Source organism: Esox lucius, chromosome 10 (genome assembly GCF_011004845.1).
Source record: "Esox lucius isolate fEsoLuc1 chromosome 10, fEsoLuc1.pri, whole genome shotgun sequence".
NCBI lineage: Eukaryota > Metazoa > Chordata > Actinopteri > Esociformes > Esocidae > Esox > Esox lucius.
In genome coordinates this window covers 7,709,672-7,737,666 of record NC_047578.1, presented here as the reverse complement: position 1 = coordinate 7,737,666, position 27,995 = coordinate 7,709,672, and the positions used below count along the sequence as shown (strand labels likewise).

Here is a 27,995-nt window from a genome sequence, read left to right as displayed (position 1 = left end):
CACTGTCTGTGGGTTCAAAGGGACTCTTAGCCTGTAGGTACATATGCAGTCCCGTTTAGGTAATGTATTTGCCTGTAACACAGTAATAAACTCTGAGGTTGTGAGGGAATACATACAAATATATTATAGACCAATACACTATGTAAATGATGGGATGGAGTAAACCTGAAGGTTGTGTGGCCTGTCAATGTTGTAGAACGAAAGAAAATAAACAACTATGTTGTCAATTTAAAAAAAAGATATGAGAAATATACCTATATTACCCTCCATCAGTCTGATAATGTCATCCCTGTAGATTTAGAAAACACTGGGAGAAGGAGGCATTCCCATGCTGTTTAACAACATTGCGATGGTCAGTGAGCTTCATAAATATTCAGTGTTCGCAGCGCATCCCCGTGCTGCACCTTTGAATCGATTCGAGCGGGTTGTTTAACGTTTACTCTGTTGCTTTTCTACTAAACCCGGGATAAGACGCACACCCACCTGGTTATGTAATTCAGACCGAATAACCGGACTATTGCGGTTGGTGGTTGTATTTAAATGAGAATAAAGGTAAGGCTTAATTGATTTAAAACAACGTTCAGCACATTGGTGTCAAGTGTGGACTCTTAAACATCGCATAAGCGCATCGTTACTTCAAAGTAGAATAGAGTTATAGGCGATTTGTTCTATTTGTGCTATATATATATATTTACTACATAGGGTAATTACCTCATGACAATTGTGGGTGCTTGCTTCAGCTGTCTAAAAGAGTTAGACTGTAACCTGCTATAAAACAAAAAATAGGGATGTCAAACCGTACAACAAAATCGAGCTAACTTGAAAGATCTGATGCTATTTTTTGTCATTATTTATTAATTGAGAATTTGGAAATGTGCGATTTTTCATACAATTTCTAATACAAAATGTTGTACAAAGTAACATCAAAATGTGGTAGAATGAGAAAGCAGGGTTTAAACTCAATATCAACTTGTTTTACAAAGATTTTAGCTGTATAGACTGTGCTTTCATTCAACGCAATTCATCCCTCTTAAAATACCGCATAAACATTATACAGAGTTAACTCCACAGCACAAAAGGCAACTGGGTAGAATCGTGGATTTTTATTAAATTTTTTTATGTTAAACGAAACAGAGAATGTGACACGAGATGTTTTTCTATTTCCACATAATGACTACACACTATTTTGTGTGTGGTCATTATAGGTGACACCTGCAGCAATTCTCTCAGGAGGCTTCAAGTGGAAACTATGTTTGCCCATAAAATATGGTATCACACCAGCTTTAATTTAGCTGGCATCAACAGTTGCAATGTGGTGCTGGCTTGGCTCCCTCTTGTGTGTACTGGAGACATGGCACTCTTCTGTGACTAGGGTGTGTACACGCCCGTGGTGCGTGCGTGTATGTGTTCTACTTTAGGAGAGAGTCTTAACCCTGTCTATGTGTCCAAGCTGAGCTGCAGGACAAGTGATCACAATGTGGAAGGTTGTGGAGCTGACCCTCTTCATGGTGGCCCTGATGCACTCGGCCAGGTGCCAGGGCAGGACGAAGAAGGGCCAGAGAGACGACAACCAAGTCATCCAAAATAAAGGCAAAAGTATGCGGGCCGCAGAAAGCAAATGTCCATGGTTCATTCATTCCTTGACCTGTCAAACCCCCATGTCAACCCACACACCTCACCCTTTCTGTCATATCTCTATCCCTCTTCTCTCTGCCTTCTTATAGTTTTGATCTGCCCGGTGGAGATCATGTTCATTGTGGACAGCTCAGAGAAAGCCAAGGTTCTGCTGTTCGAGAAGCAGAAAGACTTTGTCCTGCGTTTCAGTACTCGTCTCATGCAGGTCCAGGCAGCAGGCTGGAGGCTGAGGTTGCGGCTGGCTGTGATACAGTACAGCAGGTTGGTGGTCTTGGGACAAGCCGGCAAGTGCCACCGACTCCTGTAGAGAATCAGAAGGGAAACCTAATCTTAAAGAAAACTACTGTAAAATGTTTGTTATTGGGGGAGTATAGGATAGACAGGAATGAAATGTTTGTTATTGGGGGAGTATAGGATGTTACACAACACATGTTCTTCATGCAAGGCCTTACACGTTTTTGATTTAGTAAAACACTTGAAGGGTAGAACTTTGTTTCCAGGTTTGAGGACCCTTGTCTTAGATGTAATATTCTATAGTTGTGATGCCGACCAAAGCATTTACCTGCTCTCCACTTAACTGCTCTCCACTTAACTGCTCTCCATTTAACCGCTCTGAATTTGACCGCTCTCCATTTAATCACTTTCCATTTACCTGCTCTCCATTAAACTGCTCTCCATTAAACTGCTCTCCATTAAACTGCTCTCCATTTACCTGCTCTCCATTAAACTGCTCTCCATTAAACTGCTCTCCATTTAACCGCTCTCCATTTACCTGCTCTCCATTTAAGCGCTCTCCATTTAACTGCTCTCCATTTACCTGCTCTCCATTTAAGCGCTCTCCATTTAACTGCTCTCCATTTACCTGCTCTCCATTTAAGCGCTCTCCATTTAACTGCTCTCCATTTACCTGCTCTCCATTTACCTGCTCTCCATTTACCTGCTCTCCATTAAACTGCTCTCCATTAAACTGCTCTCCATTTAACCGCTCTCCATTTACCTGCTCTCCATTTAAGCGCTCTCCATTTAACTGCTCTCCATTTACCTGCTCTCCATTTAAGCGCTCTCCATTTAACTGCTCTCCATTTACCTGCTCTCCATTTAAGCGCTCTCCATTTAACTGCTCTCCAATTACCTGCTCTCCATTTAACTGCTCTCCATTTACCTGCTCTCCATTTAAGCGCTCTCCATTTAAGCGCTCTCCATTTAAGCGCTCTCCATTTAACTGCTCTCCATTTACCTGCTCTCCATTTACCTGCCCTCCATTTAACCGCTCTCCATTTACCCTCTCTCCATTTAACCGTTCTCCATTTAACCGCTCTCCATTAAACCGCTCTCCATTTAACCGCTCTCCATTTACCTGCTCTCCATTTAACTGCTCTGCATTTAACTGCTCTCCATTTAACTGCTCTCCAGTTAACTGCTCTTCACTGAACTGCTCACCATTTAACTGCTCTTCACTCAACCGCTCTCCATTTAACTGCTCTCCATTAAATTGCTCCCCATTTCACTGCCCTCCGTATTCTTCATTCTCCTCTCATAGCTCCGTGTCTCTGGAGCACAACTTCCGAGACTGGCAGGATGTGGACGTGTTCCAGAGCCGGGTGGCATCAATGACCTACATCGGACACGGAACCTACTCAGCCTATGCTGTCACCAACAGCACACAGGTCTGACTGTTGCTGGTTGCTAACACTTGGTTTGGATAGTCCCCTCAAGATGCTTACTGAATGTTAAATTAACCATGAATTAAATGTTCCCCCAACTATTCATTATTACTATTTTGGTTGATAGCTCGTCTGTGAATAACTATCCAAAGTGCTTAGAACCACATGAAAAACCACCAAACTCCTGAGTACGATAATTTTGACTACACTTAGGTGTTTAGCCGTGAGACAGCGGCCAACAGCCTGAGGGTGGCGCTGTTGATGACCGACGGCGTGGATCATCCCCGCAGCCCCAGTGCTGTTACCGCCGCGGCCGAGGCCAAAAACCACAACATCCGCCTATTCACAATCGGTCTATCGGGCCTACCTAGGGACGGGCCAGCCAATGCCAGGCTGCGTTCCATCGCCAGCGCACCGCCACACCAGCATGTCTTCAGCCTCACAGACAGACTGCTGGAGGATAAACTCTTCCGAGAGCTGGTGAGTGGGAGGAGGGATGTGTCCTCAAGGGCTCTTGCGATGTCAAACAATTCCAGATGTTTATGTTACCTCAGCCACTAAATCCCATGTCAGTTTGGCTCATGAGGGGAAATGACTGAACAGGATTGAAATTGGTTTGGTATACTAAAAATGTCGTAGAAGTATAAAGCATTTTTTCCCTATTTACTCTTTTTAGAGCAAGATTGTAAACACAGGGGTAAGTGGCCCCTCCTATTGTATCCATCCATTTGGAATATGATCAACTCTGGGTTGTATACTGACACTTGGTTCCTCTGGCATTCAGTGCCCGCAGCCAAAGTCCTGTCTTTGTGATAAAGGAGAGAGAGGTCCGCCTGGAATCCCAGTGAGTAGACACACATACAACTGACATCACCCCTGTCCTCCGTATTTCCCACTGTTGTGTCTGTACGTCAGGTCTTATATGTCTGTATGGCAGGTCTGTTGTGTCTGTACGTCAGGTATGTTGTGTCTGTACATCAGGTCTGTTTTGTCTGTACGTCAGGTATGTTGTGTCTGTACATCAGGTATGTTGTGTCTGTACGTCAGATATGTTGTGTCTGTACGTCAGGTCTGTTGTGTCTGTACGTCAGGTCTTATATGTCTGTATGGCAGGTCTGTTGTGTCTGTACGTCAGGTATATTGTGTCTGTACGTCAGGTATGTTGTGTCTGTACATCAGGTCTGTTTTGTCTGTACGTCAGGTCTGTTGTGTCTGTACGTCAGGTCTGTTGTGTCTGTACGTCAGGTCTTATATGTCTGTATGGCAGGTCTGTTGTGTCTGTACGTCAGGTATGTTGTGTCTGTACATCAGGTCTGTTTTGTCTGTACGTCAGGTCTGTTGTGTCTGTACGTCAGGTATGTTGTGTCTGTACGTCAGGTATGTTGTGTCTGTACGTCAGGTATGTTTTGTCTGTACATTAGGTCTTATATGTCTGTATGGCAGGTCTGTTGTGTCTGTACGTCAGGTATGTTGTGTCTGTACATCAGGTATGTTGTGTCTGTACGTCAGGTATGTTGTGTCTGTACATCAGGTCTGTTGTGTCTGTACGTCAGGTATGTTGTGTCTGTACATCAGGTATGTTGTGTCTGTATGTCAGATATGTTGTGTCTGTACGTCAGGAATGTTGTGTCTGTACGTCAGGTATGTTGTGTCTGTACATCAGGTCGGTTTTGTCTGTATGTCAGATCTGTTATGTTCAGGTTCACACAGGCTTGATCCGTAGTACAGACAAGCAGTAATCCTCATTCTGACCTTTGTTATTGCTGGGAAGTTTGTCAAAATGTACAACCAAGGCCTATAACTACATAACCCCCTGCATACAGCTAGCCCCCCCCCCCCCAAAACCCCTGCATTACCCCTATGTATGCTACTGTGGGTGCATAGGATGACATGCATCTGGCCTCTGTGTATACAAGAAGGGTCCGCTGCAAGACATCAAAGAGCAGGAAGTGTGTTTCCCACAATGCAAGTGTAGCAGGCCTGTGCTTTGTGAGGGTGAAGGGTCATGGTATGAAATAAAAGAATAGCACCAAGAGGCCGTGTGTGTTTTGACCAGCCAAACCATTGAAGACAGGCTTTTGGCTGGAAGCACGGGTCAAGGAGGAGATTAGGCGTTGAGCATCAGTGCGTTAGGGTGTCTGCTGAACTAGGCCGTTGTCCATAGGTCGAGGCTAATATACAGAGAGGTTGCACAAAGGGCATAGAAATGGGACTTGAACCTACAAATCACGGTCACCTACTTACTGCGCATCATCTCTAGACACACTGCAGGAATGTCATTAGACTAACCAAGGATCAACAAAGCTCCCAAATAATCACATGCTGTCCATTCTGTCCTCTGATGGAATTCTGTCCCCATTCCTGTGTAATCTGCAGGGGAAAACAGGCCAGCCAGGAGCGAACAGTCCTCCGGGTCCTAAAGGATATCGTGTAAGTTAATTGAATTAAAATACAACCCTGTTTCCAAACAAATGTTGTCGCTGTGTAAAATGCAAATTAAAACAGATTGCAATGATGTGCAAATCACTTATCCCTGTATTTAATTGAAAAAAGTACAAGGATGACATATCAAATGTTGAAACTGAGGAAAAAAAAATCTGGGGAAAATCCATGTCCATTTTTTATTTGGTGCCAGCAACATGTTTAAAAAAAGTTGGGACCAGGGCATGTTTACCACTGTGTTGCATCACCTTGTCTTTTAACAACACTCTCTAAGTGTTTGGGAACTGAAGAGACCGATAATATTGAAAGTGGAATGTTGTCCCATTCTTGCTTGATTTAGGATTTTGTCGTGTTTTTCGTTTCATAATGCGCCATAGGCGCCGATACCGTGGGTGCTCCGGGGCTCGAGCACCCACGGAAAATAGCGAGCACCCACGAAAATACCGAGCACGAGCACCCACGTGTGCCAGACCGCCAGTCCGCCAGTAGGCTACATTCATTTAAAATTAAACTTGCCGTTGGTGATATGTAAAGCGTCTGTCACACTGTGATTGGTTATGTCGATGTTAGTGACAGCGACATAACCAGTCGCCTGCTCCGGGTGCTCCCTATCCACCAATCACAGCGTTTCTCAGATGAAAAAATGCCACTATCAAAAACTCGTAGCAGAAATTAGGGAGAAACTCCCAGAAACTATATGTGTCGTTTTTTTTAATCCCACGAACTGATCGCGGTTAGGCCTACGTGTCAGTTAAACTTTTCATCTCCAATCCTGTATTTGTGATAAGTGGTAAATTTTGAAAGATCTACTTTACGGCTTTATTAATAAGTAAATGAATAGGTGTGCGTAGTGCGTTTATATATGTATACATAGGTGTATATATAGGTATATATATGTGTGTATATATAGGTATATATAGGTGTGTGTATATATATATATATATATATATATATATATATATATATATATATATATATAAATGGCGTGTGCCTATGAGCACCCACGGAGGAAAACATAAATTGGCGCCTATGTAATGCGCCAAATGTTTTCCATGGGGGACAGGTCTGGACTGCAGGCAGGCCAGTTCAGCTCCCAGACTCTTTTACTATGGAGCCATGCTGTTATAATACATGCAGAATGTGGTTTGGCATTGTCTTGCTGAAATGAGCAAGACCTTCCCTGAAAAAGACATTGTATGGATGATAAATGGATGCATATGTTGCTCCAAAGCCTGTATATATTGATCAGCCTTAATGGTGCCTTTACAGATGTGCAAGTCACCCGTGTTATTCATAAAACTATTTGCCAGCACAATCTTTCACAGAGTGGTGAACCCGTCCCATCCTCACTTCTTACACTCCCATCCTCTCTGGAATTATCTTTTTATACCCAATCATGTAACTAACCTGTTAATTAATTCAATCTGGGATATTCCACCAGGTTTAGTTTTTAGCAGTTCTCTCTCCAGTCTTTTGTTGCCTCTGTCCCAACGTTTTTGGAATGTGTTGCTGGCATCAAGTTCAAAGTGGGCATACATTTTTCGAGGAACAATAAAATGTCTCGGTTTCAACATTCGATATGTTGTATTTGTACGGTTTTCTATTAAATATATGACATTCTGTTTTTATTCACATTTTGAGCAGCGCCCCAGCCTTTTTTGGAAACACCCTAGAATGTTTAGGCTGGTTGGAATGTTTTTATTTGTACTGTACCGTATGGATGCGTTCACGGTCCACTCTGATGTCACCGTAGGGGGAACCTGGTGTGAACGGAAGGCCTGGGATTGAGGGTATAGAGGTACTGGAAAATCCTTGACTGAACCTTTATATTACTGGCTTACAACTGACGTGTCCATTTTTTTAAGTTCCCTTCTTTTGTTTTAGGGCCGGCCTGGCAGTAGAGGGGAAAAGGTGAGATGCCAATACTATTAGTTTGCCTTGAATTCGTTACAGCACATGTGCAAAGAAAAACGCAGACTTCCAGAGGACGTGTCGATTCTTTACCAGAAGCAGATATGTACACAGTCTGTAGTATATTCTGTTTATATTGAACATATATTCATGTATATTATACAGTATATATTACAATTGGTGCATGGATGCTGTATCAAAGTGAAACAGCTTGGTCCCAATGTCACTGTGACAACAAACGGAAGATCCTAGAGTTCATTCTATGCCTCGTGCTAGATTGCATCTGTTTGATGAACTGTCCCTGGTCGAAATGGCCTCGGTGCCGTAAAAATGACTTGCTCTCTTTGCATCATTGTTTTTCAGGGGGAAAGAGGCGAGTGCGGTGCCCCTGGGATAAAAGGAGATCAAGTACGTTTTTATGACTGATGCCTTCGGGCTCTCTCCCTGCCGTTTCTCTGTCCGTTCTGAATGACCCACCTCAGCTGACTGCTGCTGGGTCTGTTCTGATGCTCTCCCCGACTAACGGCTTCTGAGTCAATTCTGTTCGCTTGCTGACCCGGCTGTTGTCTTTGTGGATGGGTAACACTGTAATAGGTAGAGAGTACAGGTAGCTGTACACTTATGTGTAACTACCACAGCTGTAAGCATTTAACTCTAAGTGATAGTCGCGCATACAGTGGGGAGAACAAGTATTTGATACACTGACGATTTTGCAGGTTTTCCCACTTACAAAGCATGTAGAACTCTGTCATTTTTATCATAGGTATTCTTCAACTGTGAGTAACGGTATCTAAAAGAAAATCCAGAAAATCACATTGTATGATTTTAAATAATTAATTTGCATTTTATTGCATGACATAAGTATTTGATACAAGCAGAACTTAATATTTGGTACAGAAACCTTTGTTTGCAATTACGAAAATCATACGTTTCCTGTAGTTCTTGACCAGGTTTGCACACACTGCAGCAGGGATTTTGGCCCACTCCTCCATACAGACCTTCTCCAGATCCTTCAGGTTTCGGGGCTGTTGCTGAGCAATACAGACTTTCAGCTCCCTCCAAATATTTTCTACTGGGTTCAGGTCTGGAGACTGGCTAGGCCACTCCAGGACCTTGAGGTGCTTCTTACAGAGCCACTCTTTAGTTGCCCTGGCTGTGGGTTTCGGGTCGTTGTCATGCTGGAAGACCCAGCCACGACCCATCTTCAATGCTCTTACTGAGGGAAGGAGGTTTTTGGCCAAGATCTCGTGATACATGGCCCCATCCATCCTCCACTCAATACGGTGCAGTCGTCCTGTCCCCTTTGCAGAAAAGCATCACCAAAGAATGATGTTTCCACCTCCATGCTTCACAGTTGGGATGGTGTTCTTGGGGTTGCACTCATCCTTCTTCTTCCTCCAAACAAGGCGAGTGGAGTTTAGACCAAAAAGCTCTATTTTTGTCTCATCAGACCACATGACCTTCTCCCATTCCTCCTCTGGATCATCCAGATGGTCATTGGCAAACTTCAGATGGGCCTGGACATGCGCTGGCTTGACCTTTCGTACGCTGCAGGATTTTATTCCATGACGGCGTAGTATGTTACTAATGGTTTTCTTTGCGACTGTGGTCCCAGCTCTCTTCAGGTCATTGACCAGGTCCTGCCGTGTAGTTCTGGGCTGATCCCTAACCTTCCTCATGATCATTGATGCCCCACAAGGTGAGATCTTGCATGGAGCCCGAGACCGAGGGAGATTGACCGTCATCTTGAACTTTTTCCATTTTCTAATAATTGCACTAACAGTTGTTGCCTTCTCACCAAGCTGCTTGCTTATGGTTCTGTAGCCCATCCCAGTCTTGTGCAGGTCTACAATTTTATCCCTGATGTCCTTACACAGCTCTCTGGTCTTGGACATTGTGGAGAGGTTGGAGTCTGTTTGATTGAGTGTGTGGACAGTTGTCTTTTATACAGGTAATGAGTTCAAACAGGTGCAGTTAATACAAGTAATAAGTGGAGAACAGGAGGAATTCTTAAAGAAAAACAGGTCTGTGAGAACTGGAATTCTTACTGGTTGGTAGGTGATCAAATACTTATGTCATGCAATAAAATGCAAATTAATTATTTAAAAATACCATGTGATTTTCTAGATTCCGTCTCTCACAATTGAAGTGAACCTATGATTAAAATTACAGACCTCTACATGCTTTGTAAGTAGGAAAACCTGCAAAATCGGCAGTTTATGAAATACTTGTTCTCCCCACTGTATATCTTATGAATGTTTGTGTGCTTATGGGCTGCACTCTCAAACAGTCGGTCTGTCCCTCTTCTGTTTGACCTGTCTTTACAGGGACCAGAAGGACCTCCAGGCCCGCGGGGGACCAGAGGAGAGCAGGTGACTCATTATAAAACAATATGGTCAACGCGGCTTTGGCATTTTTTCCCCCAGAAGACATCTGCAAATTCTGCCAGATTATTGACATGTAGACATGGACTTAAGGTCAACATTTGCAAGGGTGCCAGGGATGAGGGTTTGGTCCACATCAGAACATAGCATTGTGTCCACTTGGTTCATACCGTCACTGTAGCCGACAAGTTGTTAATATTTTGAATTTCCCTAGAGACACACAGGGAATTCAGGCAGGCAATCGTATCCTGATATCTTTGACCAGTTTCTTGATCTTTACCAATAATTGTGTTGTAAAATGTGTCTGCTTGTGTAGTCAGAGCATACATATGTAACTTTATAATCCAGTGTATTTACTTTACGTGTTCTAAATTGTATATTATTATTTGATTATAATTTTTTTGTGGTGAAATTCCAATGGCCATAAGAATGTGGTAAAATTGAAATCCTCGCCCAACACTCTGCCCATTCATACCTGCGTGTGAATGAGAATGAGAAAATGGTGAGCGCGACTGATTACTGTGTCTATACCAGCACGTTCACATCCGATTCTCCCCTGGAAGAGCCTGTGTCTCATAGAAAAGTCCATCTCCCAGTCTGCACTTATGGAATGTGAGACCCGGATTAGTCCTTATCCCTGCAGGGAATCCAAGCCGGCACAGTATTGTCTTTTTCTCCCACCACACCATTGTACAGCAGGATTAGTGTTTCGGCACATGTTCTCCATCCATCCTTAATTCCACCTTAAATGCTATTCACGCCCCTTCAGCATTGGCACCGCGACAGCAGCCCGTCGTCTGAATGCGGTTGGTGGGTTTTTACGTTTCACTCTTAGCCATCTTCCCATGGGAACTGGGGAGTACCTATGCGAATAATCGCAGAACTATGGAGGATGAGTGAATCGGAAACATCATTTGATTGGCCTTACCCTGACCTTCCAAAATATGCACGACCGGATGGTAATACCATAACAGTCACCAAAGGACATGCATTTCCTTGAGAGATAATGTTTGTCAATATCCCTGGCAGGGTATTATTATTAAAATCAAGCAGGGATACTGACGGATTTTAAATTAATTTGCAAAAGTACAGCAGACTAATTGATTTGTTTTCATTGTGAGATTGTACTGTACTTGTAGTTGCTTTCGGACCAGAAATGAACATGAATGTGGCCTCCTGCGGATTGTTTTAAACTGAGGTGTTTGCCTTGTTTTTTATTTCCAGGGTCCAAGTGGAGGTCCTGGAGACCAGGGCCCCGAGGGACCCGCTGGATCCAAAGTGAGGCCAATAGACCCAGACATGTTCTGGGTCAAGATACACTTTAAACGTATTGACAGTTGGGTTGAGTTGGGTTGAGTTGAGTTGGGTTGAGTTGGGAGAAGATGAACGATGACGCCCGGGTGTTTTCCAGGGTGACCGTGGACTTGTTGGGGTGACAGGACCACCAGGGGACACTGGCGTCGGCTTTCCTGGACCTAAGGTTGTTTCAGATTTGTCATTGAGGGGTGAAACTTTCTTTTAGGGGTGAAACTAGAGTCTAATCCTAATATCCCCTGCGTCCTAGGGTGATAAGGGAAATCAGGGAAGTCCTGGATCCAGCGGTCCCATGGGCATGGGTGAACCTGGACTGCCGGTGAGTTCACAGTGTTCCTATACATGGCTAGAAATCTTTTATGTTTTCATGTTACTGCCTTGGCTGCCTCCTCATAGAACTACACTGCATGGTCAGGATGTCCACCAGGTGGAGTCACGTTATACACGACTGAGCCGTTAAATCAATGACACGTTTGACCCTTTGTTATACTTGCCAGGGTCCGATCGGCGCTCCAGGGGTTCAGGGAACACAGGGGTTCCCAGGAGAGGGTGTACCAGGGCCTAAGGTGGGAACACCATCACTGTCTGTTCAACTGAGTTAATAGAGAGAGGCTTAGATATGTGCTGATATTGGATGATAAAGTATTACTTAGATATGTGCTGATAATGGATGATAGAGTATTACTTAGATATGTACTGATAATGGATGATAGAGTATTACTTAGATATGTACTGATAATGGATGATAGAGTATTACTTAGATATGTGTTGATAATGGATGATGTAGTATGACTTAGATATGCACTGATAATGGATGATACAGTATCACTTAGAAATATACTGATAATGGGTGATACAGTATCACTTAGATACGTACTGATAATGGATGCTATAGTATGACTTAGATACATTCTGATAATGGATGCTTTAGTATGACTTAGATAAGTACTGATAATGGATGCTTTAGTTTGACTTATCTACTGATAATGGATGATATAGTACAACTTAGATATGTACTTATAATGGATGATATAGTGCTGTATATTTACATTTGAACTGTTTGTGAGGTATGTCATGGAGGACTTGCATATCCTTCATACTATTACAGTGAAGTGTTTAATCTAGTTAATGGCTTAGCATCTTTACATGTTTCAGGGTGACAGGGGTTATGAAGGTCCTAAGGGGATCCGAGGTACCCCAGGTTCAGGGATCAAAGGTGACAAGGTATGTTGACCCTAACTTTGACCATCATCTTAACCTAACCCCCCTCAAGATGGGAGGCAGTGAGCATACATGAAGTGCTTTGCATCTGCGTCTACGTTCATAAAAAAAAATCTGTAAGGTATGACCTGTAACCCCTGGACTCTGACCTCCAGGGAAACACAGGAGACCCGGGGTTGCCAGGACTGGTGGGATTTCCAGGCGCAGGCATCCAAGGGGAAAAGGCAGGGCCTGTCAAATGATTCCAGTATCTCCCTGTTATTATGTGTCATCACCCTGTTATATCAGTGAAATAACTTCTATCTACCCCACTCTCCGTGCAGGGTGACCCTGGTCTACCGGGCCCTTCTGGCCCTCGAGGGCCACCAGGGCTAGGCATAGTTGGCCCAAAGGTCAGTGGTAGATAATATGGTGGTTGGTGACGTGGCACATTGGCCCCCATACTAACATCCACACACTGAGGTCTGAAGTGTGTCATCATTTCATTCTGCAGCCAGGGGCCTAATTAAGGTATCTTCTGTACAGGGTGACCAGGGCTTCCCAGGGGAGCACGGACCACAGGGTGAGAGAGGGTTGGGCGAGCCAGGAGCCAAGGTGAGTGGATGGCACCGCTCCCCAATGAGACATCCTGCGCAGGACAGAATGTGCATGTACAGTATGTGGAACTGAGATGAATGCGGAGGGGTGATTTGGATCTGTGGTCATCTCCAGGGGGAACCGGGCCCTGACGGATCCTCTGGAATACCTGGGATACCTGGAGAAGATGGAGCGGTTGGACCTAAGGTATGCAAGTGTCACCCCCCGTTAATAACGCAGCCACAAAGTTTGAGTTTGGGAATGTTCTAGAAGTGGAAACCGTAAGCAAGGGTTCAGAGCTCAAACTGCATTGCACCCGATTTGATATCTACTGCGGAGTTGAACATTAGGAATGATTTATTCTCCAGCTCACTGCTCTACAATGCACATTTAATGCATACTTTACACACAGATGTCACAGGAATCTGAAAGAGTTACGGCATAAAGTTTGGACTTGTTCACTGTCTGGATTTGCATATTCTCTTTTGTGTCTTGGGCAAAAAAAAGGGTGAGATGGGTTCCCTAGGACTGCGAGGAACTGAAGGCGCGCCAGGGAAAGGGTTTCCTGGAGAGAAGGTAGAGTCCTTGTATAATTGTGATGTATAACGTTTACCCCTTCAACAACTCCCTACACTACTATAGAAACATCTGGTGGAGCTGTCATACCTTCAGACACCATCATGATCATTACATACTTCAACCTTAAACAATACAACAGAGGGAATCTTGAAGGCTCAGTCTTTAAAGTGCAGGATGGACAACCTTTGCGCTAACCAAGCAGTGAAACGCCTACCACCACCACCACCACCACCACACAGACACACATGCGATCAAACACAAAACTATCATGGTCAGCGCCGACCACAGCACCGCGATCCACAGTCGGCAACAGGAACTAGAACCCGGGGACAAATATATTAGGCTGCGAATCAGTGGGATGCCAGACTCAAGAGGGAACACTGCAAGATATAATCATGATGTGATAAGTGTGTGTTCGTCTCCAGGGTGACCGAGGTGACCGGGGACTTAGGGGACTGCCGGGATCACCGGGATTAGCTGGACCGGCAGGAGCCAAGGTATGTTACCAAGTGGAGGGTGTATGGCGTCACCAAGACCCTAGACTAGATCAGGCCGTCCTTCAGAACTGGATGACTGAACAAGAGACTGCCATTTGAGGAGCTGCCAACAGGACAGTGGTTAAACTCTGTAGTATGTGAATACCCTTAAAGAGTGGCCGTTTCTGTTACTTCTGCTTTTGACAACCAAAATCCAAATGGTCAAGATGATTTTCAGGCTCCTGTTGTAGCCGGGCGACCTGAGCAGGTAATACAGGGAATGTCAGAGTCAATGGCCTGGTCAGGGCTGCTGTGGAAAGTCACGGACCGTCAAGCCTGGTGTTCCAATTATGTCATTTTATGGTTCTGTAGATGGTAGAGAATGTTAGGGTTAAATGCAGGTCATCTTTAATAGCGACCTTAGCCTAACCTTATGATCAGAGTCCAGTTATATGCATGGAATGCCACTAGGAATTCATGTTCAGTCTGGTTGATTTTCCTGAGCAGAGATCTGCACACTTTTCCCCTCTTACTTTTTTAAGCACTTCCTGTTGTTTGCGCTTTTGCAGGCTCTCTATGCAAATGCTCTCATAAAATCCCGAAATCTTTCCCAAATGCTTTGACAAGAAGCCAACAACAATTGTTACATGTCAAGGTGTGCTGTGTTTTCCATTCAAATGAAATACCTTCACCACAATGCAATTATTTTAAGTTTCTAACGCATATCTTACAAAAGGCAAATACCATTCCAAAATGTATTTAAAGTGTTTACGTACATGTTTACATAAAGTGTTTGTTTGTGCATATGTGTGTATGTTTGTGTGGGCTAATGCAAGCTGTATGGGTTCCTGTTTTTTGTCGGTCACCAGTGACGTTCATGGTGTCACATATCTCATCTCACCATAATATTTTCAGGGGGAGCCGGGTAGCTTCGGAATGATGGGTGTTCCAGGGCCTCCTGGACGGGGACTGCCGGGGTCAAAGGTAAGTAGACATAGACAAGTGTACATACCTGTCTGCACTTACACGCATGCACATACACACATTATACGCTCACTAACCTTGTGGGGACCCCTACATTTATTCCCATTCAAATGACTATTTTCACCCTACTCTGGAATTTAACCCTTGACATAACCAGTGGAATGTCCCTACAAGTTCAAATTGTCCTTGTTTTACAATACCTGCAGGGAAGTCTGGTCTCCACAAGGTTAGTAAAACCTGCACACACACACCACACACACACACACACACACACACTAACACCAATATACCAAATGTTCAAGTACGAGTTCTTGATGTTGCCTGGGTTTTGAAACCGTGGTCCCATGATCACCATAAATCTGCATTAGCCTGCTGTGCTTAAGTATAGGCACTACAATTCTTCAGGTGTAAAGATAAAGTTAATCATGACTGATACAGTCGTTCATTCAGCTGTTTGTCATGCACAGCACTAAATAACTGTTGTTCAAACTGACAGGGGGACGCTGGACCAGTTGGTCAGCCTGGACCAGTAGGAGAGCCTGGAGTTGGAATATCAGGACCTAAGGTAACCTCAACACACCCTGGATGTTGCTTCCGACGCAGTATGTTTCCTTCATTCTCACCGATGCTTTGGCAGAAGGCTACTACTGTGTGTTTTTCTCCTCTTCAGGGCGAGAGGGGCAACCCTGGACCTGTGGGCCCTCCAGGGGTGAAAGGAGACAGCCAACCGGGACCCCAGGTGAGACCATTAAAGTTGTGTTAAGGGACAGAGACTGTGGGGATCATCTTGATATGGACTGAAGTATTGATCTGTTGGGTATTTCAAAATCAAAGTCTCGCTCACCAGCATGGTGTCTTTGGACCTGTCCTGGCCTAGCAAGCCAAGCTATCAAAAAACCCTAATGGCAAAAAGAATGGATTCAATTAAAGTCACACATCAGAGGTCAATTGTTGCAGAAAGGTACAAACCTGCACATTTGGTTGGTTGTGCTATGGTTGCCTTGTCTCACTGAGCTCTCACCTGAGGTGCTTTGACCCACTGCAGGTTTGATCGTGGTCTTTGGACAGTAAATGCGTTCTCCTCCAAATGTGTCGTTGCTGGTCAGGAAATTCTGCTCTATCTTTTTCACGCTGAGAGTTGCCATAAGTGAAAGTTGCAAGATTTTGAAGGGAGGGAAAACATTTATTGCTTTGATTTGTTTCATAAAAATGTCAGCATGCAGATGTAAACCCCAACATGTAACCCAGCTTTGATCTGGTTGCTAAACAGGGCCTCCCAGGGTTGCCAGGACAACAAGGAGAGATGGGAGTGGAAGGAAAAGGATTACCTGGCCCTAAGGTACGTTCTGACCATACCATCCACACAAAATGAATAAAGGTTTCACAATACAAACACTTAATTCACACTATTTCTCTCCTCTCTCTCATGAGTGTATACATAAACACAATCACACAGATCATAAACAGTTTTTACCCTATACTCATTTAGCATAGGGTTGGGCCCATATGCTGTGGTACTGAATATGCACAAATGTACCTATGTGTCATGAATGTGAACAAATTAACTTTTGTGCCAAAAGCACCTTTGAAATCCATACAGTGTCGACGAAGAACTGACGCCGAAAACGTACAGTACAGAGCCTTCGGAAAGTAGTCTTGGTTGAAGAGGACATTAGTTGTTCTGATAAAGGAAAAGTGAGGCAGGCAAAGGTTAAATAACTGCAGTACAATGGGGAAATGAGACCAATGACTGAACAAAATGGAAACATTCCAAATGTTGTTGTGTTTGTTTGAGTGCCCATTGTAAAACAATTAGAAAACAAAGTAAAACTAACCCTGGTCTCGCTAGGTCACAGCTCCCAGTCTAGTCAGGCCTCATGGTTTGTGAGGCTTACTTTAACTGTACCCCACCTTGTTTCAGGGTGACAGAGGCTCATCCGGGCCTCCAGGGCAAACAGGACAACCTGGCATTGGTGGGCTGGGACTGAAGGTCAGTAATGACTTGAATCAGCCTGTACACCCCCTTGACCCCAGGCTCCACCCCCTTGACCCCAGCTTCTTCCCCATAGGCTCTAACCCAACAGACGTGCGCTTTAGATCTTCACATTACCGGTGTCCTTTGGATAAGATTGCACTTTTTAACTTTTCATAATTGGGAGACGAATTATGCAACTGAACTGTTTTCGCAGGGCCCTGTCGGCCAGCCGGGCCCACCTGGACCGCCGGGTATCCCAGGAGAAGGCATCCAGGGCCCGAAGGTAAGGTCACACCATTATACTGGACTGGCACTGGCATGGTCTCACAATACACGTGGGATGCGATTCCATTTGAAGGTCAATGTGGTCACTGTACGCCATTAACGGTTTCTAGACACAAAAGAGTGTGCCACGTTCAGGTGTCGAAACCGTAGTCGGGGATGAGCGGTTCTGTGACATGATTGGCTGTGTGTTCATCGGCTGTTAAATACGTCAAACGTTTTTGTTACTCACCAGGGGGAATCGGGGTTCCAGGGTCCAGTGGGCCCCCGTGGGCCTCCAGGGGATGGCTTTCCTGGAGAAAAGGTACAAACATAGCCGACACCTTTTGATACCTGCAGGCACTGAACCAAAACGCTTGGCGTTGCCACCTCCACGCTCGTACCAACTGGCGCTGGATATGAAGGCCGGTTCAACACCACCATCAACACACGCAGCTATTTACCATTCAGCATAGTTCTCGTTTATGTGCAACACACTGGTGTTTCATATTTCTGTACACAGGGAGAAAGAGGGATTGTCGGAGACCGTGGAAAGAAAGGAGACAAAGGAGACTTCGGGGAGCCGGGATCTTCGGGGCTCATGGTATCACTGTCTTCCTGTTCGTATATGGTCATAAAATGACATTTAATGGTCCAATTACATGTTGGGTGCTAACCTGTGTTCCAACTTGCAGGGGCCATCTGGTGGGAAGGGGGAACCTGGCTTGACAGTGAGTCGATCACAAGATCCTTTACTGGTTAATAAAGGGCCACTTTGTTGTACAGTACTGAAATCTGTATGTTCTTCTTTTATCCCAAGAAAGAGGAGGTCATCAGAATAATCCGGGAAATATGTGGTGAGTTCCTTCTTCCTCAGATCCTGAGATTTATTACAGAGCCAACAAAAACATAATGTCATATCTGACCCAGTCAGGAAACAAATGGATGGTATTTTGGCACAAATCCGCGAGAAGGCATGTAACACGTTAGATGTGCTGTTGTCTGGTTTGGGTTTTCTAGGGCTGGTTGAATTAAAACAGGCTGCGTCAACTGCTGATCCATGAAGGGTTCTGTAAATACAGCCGAGTAGGTTGACTGGTGTTTGTCCCGAATGACAGTGTCTGTCCCTCTGTTGATGTTCTTAGGCTGTGGTCTTAAATGCAGAGAGAGTCCTCTGGAGCTGGTGTTTGTGATCGACAGCTCAGAGAGCGTTGGACCGGAAAACTTCGAAGTGGTCAAGGATTTCGTGAACGCCCTGATCGACCGCGTGTCCGTGAGCCGTGAGGCCAGCCGAGTCGGTGTGGTCCTTTACAGTCACGTGGACGTGGTGGTGGTCAGCCTCAAACAGCAGTCCAGCCAGAACAACATCAAGGTCGGTAGCAGTGAAACAGACCATTACCGTTTTCTCAGACTGGGTTTGGATCACGGGTCTCCTTCATGCCACAACCCTGGTGGCCCTGCGCAGAAGCATTTCGGAGATTTTTTCAAGACGACCTGTGCGTTCATGTGGGCGAATCTCTGTGTTTATCCGGGTGTGTGATGGTAGTTACACCAACTCCTCCCCTGGTCTATGTCTTATATATCTCAGGCCGCAGTGAGGAACATGCCGTACCTGGGTGAGGGCACATTCACGGGTAGCGCCATCCAGACGGCCAACCAGCTGTTCCAGGCCGCGCGGCCTGGAGTTCGCAAAGTCGCTGTGGTAATAACCGACGGGCAGACGGACCGGCGCGATGCCATACAGCCCGAGGAGGCCGCCAGGGAGGCCCACGCCGCGGGCACTGAGGTGTTCGTCATTGGCGTGGTGAATAAGAAAGACCCGATGTACGCTGAGTTCCAGGCCGAGATGACAGCTGTGGCCTCCGACCCCGATGAGGAGCATCTGTACCTGATCGATGACTTCATGATGCTGCCCAGTATGTCGTTTTTGGATCAAGTTCAAGATGCGGATGTTTCAGTTTTATTTCCACACACGTCCATAAGTGAAACTGATCTTCATTGCAAACAGCATCATTGCAAATGCATGTATATATTGACATGCATGAAGAGAACCCACACTAGCAAACAGAGGAGTCCCGTCCCCATTGTAGATGGGTGCCTGAATTGCATTACGTCACTAACATCAAGCTATGACCTTGCTGCATATGATTTTAATGTGGTCTGTAGAAGAAAATGTAGGATTACACTTAGATAAACACTTACACACTTAGATAAACACTTACACACTTAGATAAACACTTACACACTTAGATAAACACTTACACACTTAGATAAACACTTACACACTTAGATAAACACTTACATACTTACATAAACACTTACACACTTACATAAACACTTACACACTTAGATAAACACTTACATACTTACATAAACACTTACATACTTAGATAAACACTTACACACTTAGATAAACACTTACACACTTAGATAAACACTTACACACTTAGATAATCACACGCTTAATCTTGACTGCTGCGGTCACTGCTGTTTAGAACGTCCTTGGTTAACGATTGGTGATTTGTTCATTGATTTGATACCTCACATTAACCTTGTGACCCGTGACAGTATTTGTTACCTTGATGTATTCGAACAGGCCTGGAGAGTAAACTGCTTAACCAGATCTGTGAGCGTGATGACGGGACCCTCTTCATCCCCAACTTCCTCGGCCCACCGGCCTATGGAAAGACTGCCTCCACACCTTTAACCACGCCCCCTCCCGTTGTTAATAGAAAGGTTTCGGGCAGACCCGACTCTGAGGACGAATATAAAAGAGTAAGATGAACCGGTTTTAGGGTGAATTTACAGGATGAACTTACGAAGAGCTACATAAAAATTCACACGACGGTGCCGTTTCTAATTGTCTCGAAGAGCGTTCTAGGGTGTGCATGTCTTTGTTAAGTCTCTGTTGAATAATGTTTCTCGGTGGAAAGGTTTGTCAGTGACAGTCCACATATGGACCTCCCCTTCCTACCATCAAATCTGTCACCAAGAACAGAAATCACTATTTCATGAATGCGTACTCACTAGGGTTTTTCCTTTGTATATTCTCCTTCATCAGCCTGGACCGATGACATCTGCCACTGAGTCCACTCCCACCTCACAGAGCCCTGAACCCCCTGGCTTCAGCGAGAATGAAATTGACTCCAGAAAGACAGCGTTGGTATTTGAAGTACCCCTGAACAAATTCCCAGACGTCATAGCAGCAAAATCTGGGGGGCAAGAGGGGAAGCAGCGAACCCCTGTTATTTCTATGGTGGGACCCCAGACCCCCAGAAATCGTCTCTACGCCCCTGAGACCACCCAGCCTCCTCCCCCCCAGACGAAGCCATCCCCACCCCAACGGCCAGATGTATTTGTACCAGGTGAATCACATTTACATTTCTCAAGTCACCCATTGAGTAAAGATGCTGTATGCCAAATAATTTTTGACAATATTACTACATAATTTATTCAACCTATTCTTATAAATTTATTATTCCTTATTTATTTTTCACACCAGCTTGATAACCATTTTCAGGTCAAACTTGTCTTTTTATAGCTTATGAAGCTAAGCTTTTGCAGGTTGATTTATAGTTTGCTTACACTATGCCTCCACTAGAAAAGTTTTGTATTTTGTAGACTCTGTATTCTTTCACCACGTAAAACATATCTTGGGGAACCTTTAAAGGGATAGTTCGACCTAGATTCACATTTGGGTGAAATAACTCTTACCCTGTGTTGTTCTTGAAGGCCCATAGAATCATTTTTCACAACAAGCCATTATTCACCTCTGTCCCAGCCTGGAAAGAGCATTTGTCCAAATTCATTAATTGAAACAGTGCATCCCAAAAAAAAGAACTGCATTGCAAAAGGAAACAAACTCAAAAAACACTTCAAACTAAATTAATCTGTTGCGCTAGCATCCATTTTTATTACTACATACTGACAAAACAGCTGGCAGAATCTGGTGACTTCAAACTGGCCCTATGCAAACACATTTCTGTAGCCACCACATACAGCCTCTGTTATTAAGCAATAATGTAATCAGATGTATTCGTTTTTTTCCGGGTGGTCAATAGTTACGTCAAAACTTTGATTAGATTGCTAATAATGCTAATAATTACAGACTGGGACAAAGGTGAATAATGGCTTTGGGAACAACTCAAGCTAAGCATTATTTCCCCCCCAATCATGAATTTAGGTCAAACTATTCCTTTTAAGGCCACAGGGATAATTCTTTTTACGTATTTGTTAAAGGATTTTAAAGGAAGAGTCACATATTGCCTTATGTCCTTATATGCTTTGTAGCTTGCCTTTATCAAGTCTTATGAAGATGTTTTGTCGGTTCCAGTGGCGGGCTGCAGGCAGCCATTGGATCAGGGTCCATGTCGGCAGTATGTGGTCAGGTGGTACTACGACCCAGAAGCCAACGCTTGCGCCCAATTCTGGTATGGAGGTTGCCAGGGAAATGGGAACCAGTTTAAATCAGAGGCCCAGTGCAAGAGCTCCTGCGTTCGTACATGAGAAGGTCGCTTTGTACAGAGACAAAACGGCTGCGTACAAAGCCAGCACATTCACTGATGATGATGTCAGAGGACACTGAGGGCATAGGCTCCTGTCTATCGCCACGTCACAATTCTGCTGAGGATGTGGATTGTGTAGCCAAATTGCTGTACCTCCACAAAGGGTGAAGAATATGGACAGTGCCAAGTATTGCTCACAGTTTGACCAAAGTTCAGGCAAATGACAGCACTACTACACTGAAGCGCTATGCAAGAGCAGAAAGGACCGCTGCGCAGACTCTATTTTACTGTTATCTTCTTTCAATCTCCGTGAAGTACAACCCCATTCCCAAAAAAGTTGGGATGCTGCTTAAAATGCTAATAAAAACAGAATGCAATGATGTGCAAATCTTTTTATCCCTGTATTTAATTGAATATAGTACATAGACAACATATCAAATGTTGAAACTGAGAATTGTTATTGTTTTTGGAAAAATAGATGCCCATTTAGAATCTGATGCCAGCAACACACGAGGAGACCAACTGCTGTAGTTTTGAAAGTGGAATGTCCCCTTCTTGCTTGATATAGCATTGCAGCTGCTCAACATTTCGGGGTTTCCTTTGCTGTATTTGTCATTTCATAAAACGCTAAATATTTTCAGTAGGTGATAGGTCTGGACTGCAGGCAGGCCAGTTTAGCACACATGTTCTTACTATGGAGCCATGCTGTTATAATATGTGCATAATGTGATTTGGCATTGTCTTAATAAGCAAGGCATCAACAAGGCATTTTCGCCCACAGGACTGCCGCATACTGGATGTTTTTCCCTTTTCACACCATTCTTTGTAAACCCTAGAAATGGTTGTGCGTGAAAATCCCAGTAACTGAGCAGATTGTGAAATACTCAGACCGGCCCGTCTGGCACCAACAACCATGTCACGCTCAAAATTGCATAAATCACCTTTCTTTCCCATTCTGACATTCAGTTTAGAGTTCAGGAGATTGTCTTGACCAGGACCACACCCCTAAATGCATTGAAGCAACTGCCATGTGATTGGTTGATTAGATAATTGCATTAATGAGAAATTGAACAGGTGTTCCTAATAATCCTTTAGGTGAGTGTATGTTGCTCCAAAACCTGTATATATTGTTCAGCATTAATGGTGCCTTCACAGATGTGCAAGTCACCCATGCTATGTGCACTAATGCACCCCCATACCATCACGGATGCTGGCTTTTCAACTGTGTACTGATGACAAGCTGAATGGTCTCTCTCCTCTTTAGCTCGGAGCACGCAACGTCCATGGTTCCTAAATATAAGTTAAAGTTATGATTTGTCAGACCACAGGACAGTTTTCCACTTCACCTCAGTCCATCTTAAATGATCTCTTGTTTATAACTGGTTTATTCTTTGCATAGTAGAGTTTTAACTTGCATTTGTGGATGCAGTACTCTGTTCACAGACAGTGGCTTTTGGAAGTGTGTCTGAGCCCATGCAGTGATCTCCACTACAGAATCATGTCTGATTTTAACGCAGTTCCGTCTGAGGGCCCGAAGATTTCTGAATCTTTTAATGATATTAGGTTCCATAGATGAAATTCCCAAACTCTTTGCAATTATAGTTTGAGAAACGTTATTCTTAAATTGTTGCACTATTTGCATACACAGTGAAACCTCTCCCCATCTTTTTATACCAAATCATGTTACTGACCTTTTGGCAATTAACATAATTTGTTGTGTGATATTCCACCAGTTTATTTTATATTTTGATATGTTGTCTTTGTATTATTTTCTATTGAATATAGGGTTTAAATGATTTGCACATCCTTGCATTCTGCTTTTCTTTACATTTTACATTGCATACAAACTTTTTGGGAAATGGGGTTGTACATGTTTATATTTTTTTATATTTACATCATACATTTTTAGCCATTGTATTGTTTTAAAGAACTGTCAATTTTGCTTAAAATAATTATCCTTACAAGACCATATAACTTCCAAAGAAAACATGCTGTGAACTGGACATATTCTCACAGGTCAGTATTGCCATGACAGGTTAATAATGTATCTATGTCTGTACTGTACTTAATTCTGCATTATCATCCTGCTCTACACCTCCACAACTAGAAGACATAGATACAGTAGATTAGTCTATTTTTCATATTTCAAACAAAAAGACCATAGTTGCATTTATTTTTAAGTTAAAAAAAATAGCTTTACTAAGATTTGTAAGATTTGTTTTTAAATAAATCACATTGTACAACAAAGTAAAGAAGGAAATGTGAAACTTACAACAGAATTAATAAATACATAAAAGATTCAAGAAAATACAGAATGCATAAGCTGTTTTACTATGAATAAATTCTATGTACAGATATAATTGACACTTGTGGTAAGTTAAAAGTGCTATCTGCAAGATTACCTTCCAAATGTTACATGAATTAATGATACCCATTGGTTCTTGGGGACTTGAGTACTTGACATTTAACAACCAAGTGCGGTCATCTGTCGTTGTCACCTGTGTTAACCAGAGGCGGTGCCATGTTATTTCTGTTGCCATCAGGGTTGTACCTGATATCCATAGGGCCTCAGGTGGAAGGTCAAGCTGTCCAGCATGCACAACTCCACAGTGGAATGACAAAGTGCGATCAAACGCAAACAATTTCAAGGCACGAAAAGTAACAATGCTTTATAGAAATCAGGGAATAAAATGAGGCTATCATCAAGTACTAAATCCTTCTACTCAAGCAAATCCAAAACCAAGCACATGTGACTGAGTATAGATATTTTATCTATAAAACTGAACTGACACTGACAACTTGAGTTAATCGTGTCTTAATATGATTAGTGTAATGCTATGAATCAACAACTTATTATTGGACATATGTTAACCAACATTCTGACAACATCTTTCCTGGGTTTGTGAATAATAGTAATTAGACATTTATTCATAGAAGAGGGGAGTACCCCATTTGTAGTTGCTTTCTTTAACCTGTTAAATAAGACTTGTCTGTAGAAATTACTAGTTAGTCCATCTGGTCCTTGGGATTTGTCTAGAATGCTGGTCTATCCAAATCTTCTATCATTACTCTCATTTATCTGAGGAATATGCTCTGGGGAAAGATTTTATACCAAAACATATCGGCATTGGAAAATTATGAGGAATACAATCTGCTACAAAAGATCAAAATAGGGTCTTTACATTCCACTCCATTAATAAACTGTGTGTTATTAGAATTTCGCTCTAGACGGTAATTGAGTCCCTCTACAAAGCTTCCAACAGTTCAGTATCTTTACCTAGTGGCAGATCACTTAGATTTGATGTCAAATTAATGTATCCTTTTTTGTTATTACTGGCTGAAAAGATGTTGGCTATTCTTATCATTGTAATGTATTTAGACCTTAAATATATGGCCATCAGATTTGTTAACCTAACTTTCAGATGATACACACTTTTTTGTATTTATTTTTTATTTAGAACAATTTCTTAAAGTACTCTAATTACTGATACCCTATCAGAAGCACCAGGTTTGAAGGTGAATTTAATTAAATGGGAATTAATGTCTGTCCATGACTTTTCTCTGGTGGCAGCTTTCAGCTATCACTTTAAAATGACTGTTAAATACATGGGAATAGATACTTCCAAAGATTTGTCTTTGATCAAGAATTTAGATATATGGATTAAGGAGGGAAAGTGCTATTTCTGGCAATATATATTTGACAGCCATCTCTCCAGGTGCATGTACCGTGCTTACTGTTTGGCTGTCTTCATCAAAGCCATCAAGTCCATCAATCAGATACACTTTATTTACATTTGGAAAAATAAAGTCGATTATATCAGTACTGGTAAAAAAAACTATGAGGATGGGGTTTTTAAACCACTGACAGTATAAATGGGAAATCATCTGATTAAAAACCTTTCTGAATAATGACAACTTCTTTGGGTATTGTTTTCCAAAAGAGTTTTAAAAAATGTGGTGGTATAACATTTCTGTTAAGCTGTGACTACACTACTCAGCAGTGGAAAAAAGATGTGTTGGTTCGAAATCAGTCTCTGCTCTTTGAATGAGGTACATGAGTTCATTGGTGACAGGCCATTGAATAAAACTGTCTGATAAAACTGTCTGCAATTGTAATGGTTTGTATCCTTTGCAGCCAAAATTATATTTTACATATCTTTCCCAGTTCCACCTCAAACCAAACAGATACATTTTGAAATATTAATAATTTTTTTTATTACTTAATGATTTTAAAGGATCAGAGTCAGAAACTTTCCAGTACATTTCTGGAATTTTAAATGAAATTTTCCATAGGTAGTTAAGCCCGGAACCTTGGGGAATTTTTCTTAAATTCATCAAATTCGTTGGCTTATATATATTTTTGGCCAGCATACCCCAAGGAAAGGAATCTCCAGCCTAGTCGCCACAGGATTTAACCAAAATTGCGATAAAACGAGTGTCACAATGGCGTGTGTCGAAGTAATGAGTCCAAGGCATCTCACAAAGATGCCCAGAAACACAGGAACTAATATAGGCAACCTAATGAGGGAATGGACACCAGGTGCGTGCAATAACAAGACATGACAGTGCCGTGGGAGGAGGAGCGGCGTGACTAGAAGGCCGGCGATGACACATGCCAAACACCACGCCTTGTTACAGCGAGACTGGTCCTGAGGAAAGAGAAGGAGGACACAGTAGGGAACACGCTCTCCGCCAACCCAAACGGAGGGGGAGGGGGTCCGTCGAACTGGGTCAGTGGGAGAGAAAACCCAGGAGGGCCCTCTCTCGTGTCCATGTCAGAATCGTCGCCCTCAGACTGGTTGTCCATAGAGGTGTCGGTATCCAGCGCCGTCATGGCAGGAGAACTCTAGAAAAAAGCATCAATGCTGAGAGGAGCACCTCATGGGGAGGGAGGCGCAGGAGGCACAACTTCAAAAAACGATTTGGCTGAGGTGAAAGGGAGGATGTCCAATAGGGTTGCACTGCTGCACTCTCATTGGCTGACGCAGAGCGCGTACATTCAAATTCTCAGGGTGGTTGCCACTTGTGCAGCAAGGGGACAACCATTAGGAGGAGAGATCCGCCACAGAGCTCCACAAAATAGAACTTAAGGATACAGTGGGCAAGGTTCCCCGTGAATTGAAAGGAGAAACATCCCAAGGTGAATATGACCTGGATGCAGCAAGGACATCAATCTGAGAAACAAATTTGTCCAAAAGCTTGGACACGTCTGCTGTATCTCCTTTAAGGCCAGAGTGGCATTCTTTCTGTGGATTCCTCCGAGAAATACACAGTTGGGTGCTAGATTCAAGGTCTGGTTGGATTTCCAGGAATTCACTGCTACAAGGCATCTGGCCATCTAAACGATTCACCAGAGCCTGTTTGGTAGTCTTATTCTAGCCTGTCATAGTCTAGTTTGTTGTAACGCCTAATACCTTCATTCATGGTTGGAATGAAGTGAGAATGCTCCTCTGCATTTCTTGAAATCTATCACTGATGAAACGAGCATTGTGAGAGAGTCAGATCCTTGAATGGACTGAACAATACTTTGCAGATCAGTGTGCATTCACTAATTTATTCACTAATTCCGAAGCGTCAGTGGCTATGGGTAACGTGGGATGTGGACTGGTTGAGAGATCTCAGGGCTTCGCCCACAGCTTTTCTAGCCTTTGTCTGGAAAGACAAACTGGAGAGATTCTTAACTAGTCCAATAGGTAGGTTATGTAAGCAAAATGGCACAAGGGGGTGTGGTATATGCATGGCATATTGCCTGGACACAGTAATAACCCACGGTGTATTGGCAATATATCACAAACCGTGGGATGCCTGATCAGTACCGTGCACAGACCTAAGAGCATTGAAGTTGGGTCGTGGCTCGGTCTTCCAGCTTGACAACGACCCGAAACTCACAGCCAGGGCAACTAAAGAGTGGCTCCGTAAGAAGCATCTCAAGGTCCTGGAGTGGCCTAGCCAGTCTCCAGACCTGAACCCAATAGAAATTCTTTGGAGGGAGCTGAAAGTCTGTATTGCCCAGCGACAGCCCCGAATCTTGAAGGATCTGGAGAAGGTCTGTATGGAGGAGTGGGCCA

General features: G+C 43.5%; 1 protein-coding gene across 2 annotated transcripts; it reads left to right on the top strand.

Moving 5' to 3' along the window:
- Positions 1-48: 48 nt before the first annotated feature.
- On the top strand, positions 49-22,315 carry col28a1a (collagen, type XXVIII, alpha 1a). 2 transcript variants are annotated; one of them, XM_010873175.3, is made up of 38 exons: positions 49-552; positions 1,451-1,596; positions 1,725-1,896; positions 3,176-3,302; positions 3,513-3,779; positions 3,976-3,996; positions 4,084-4,143; positions 5,676-5,729; positions 7,495-7,539; positions 7,626-7,652; positions 8,016-8,060; positions 9,980-10,024; positions 11,261-11,314; positions 11,448-11,516; positions 11,601-11,669; positions 11,848-11,916; positions 12,506-12,574; positions 12,727-12,795; positions 12,895-12,963; positions 13,097-13,165; positions 13,283-13,354; positions 13,655-13,723; positions 14,152-14,223; positions 15,118-15,186; positions 15,683-15,751; positions 15,857-15,925; positions 16,457-16,525; positions 17,108-17,176; positions 17,376-17,444; positions 17,679-17,747; positions 17,946-18,026; positions 18,118-18,153; positions 18,243-18,279; positions 18,568-18,794; positions 19,011-19,338; positions 20,019-20,197; positions 20,484-20,787; positions 21,756-22,315. In XM_010873175.3, exons 2-38 carry the CDS (start codon positions 1,476-1,478, stop codon positions 21,926-21,928), a joined length of 3,582 nt encoding a protein of 1,193 aa, XP_010871477.2. In that variant the 5' UTR covers positions 49-552; positions 1,451-1,475; the 3' UTR covers positions 21,929-22,315. The 2 variants fall into 2 exon arrangements, with proteins under 2 accessions (XP_010871477.2, XP_034150561.1); XM_034294670.1 differs by lacking the exon at positions 49-552 and having other exon boundaries at positions 1,435-1,596.
- The last annotated feature ends 5,680 nt before the right edge of the window (positions 22,316-27,995 follow it).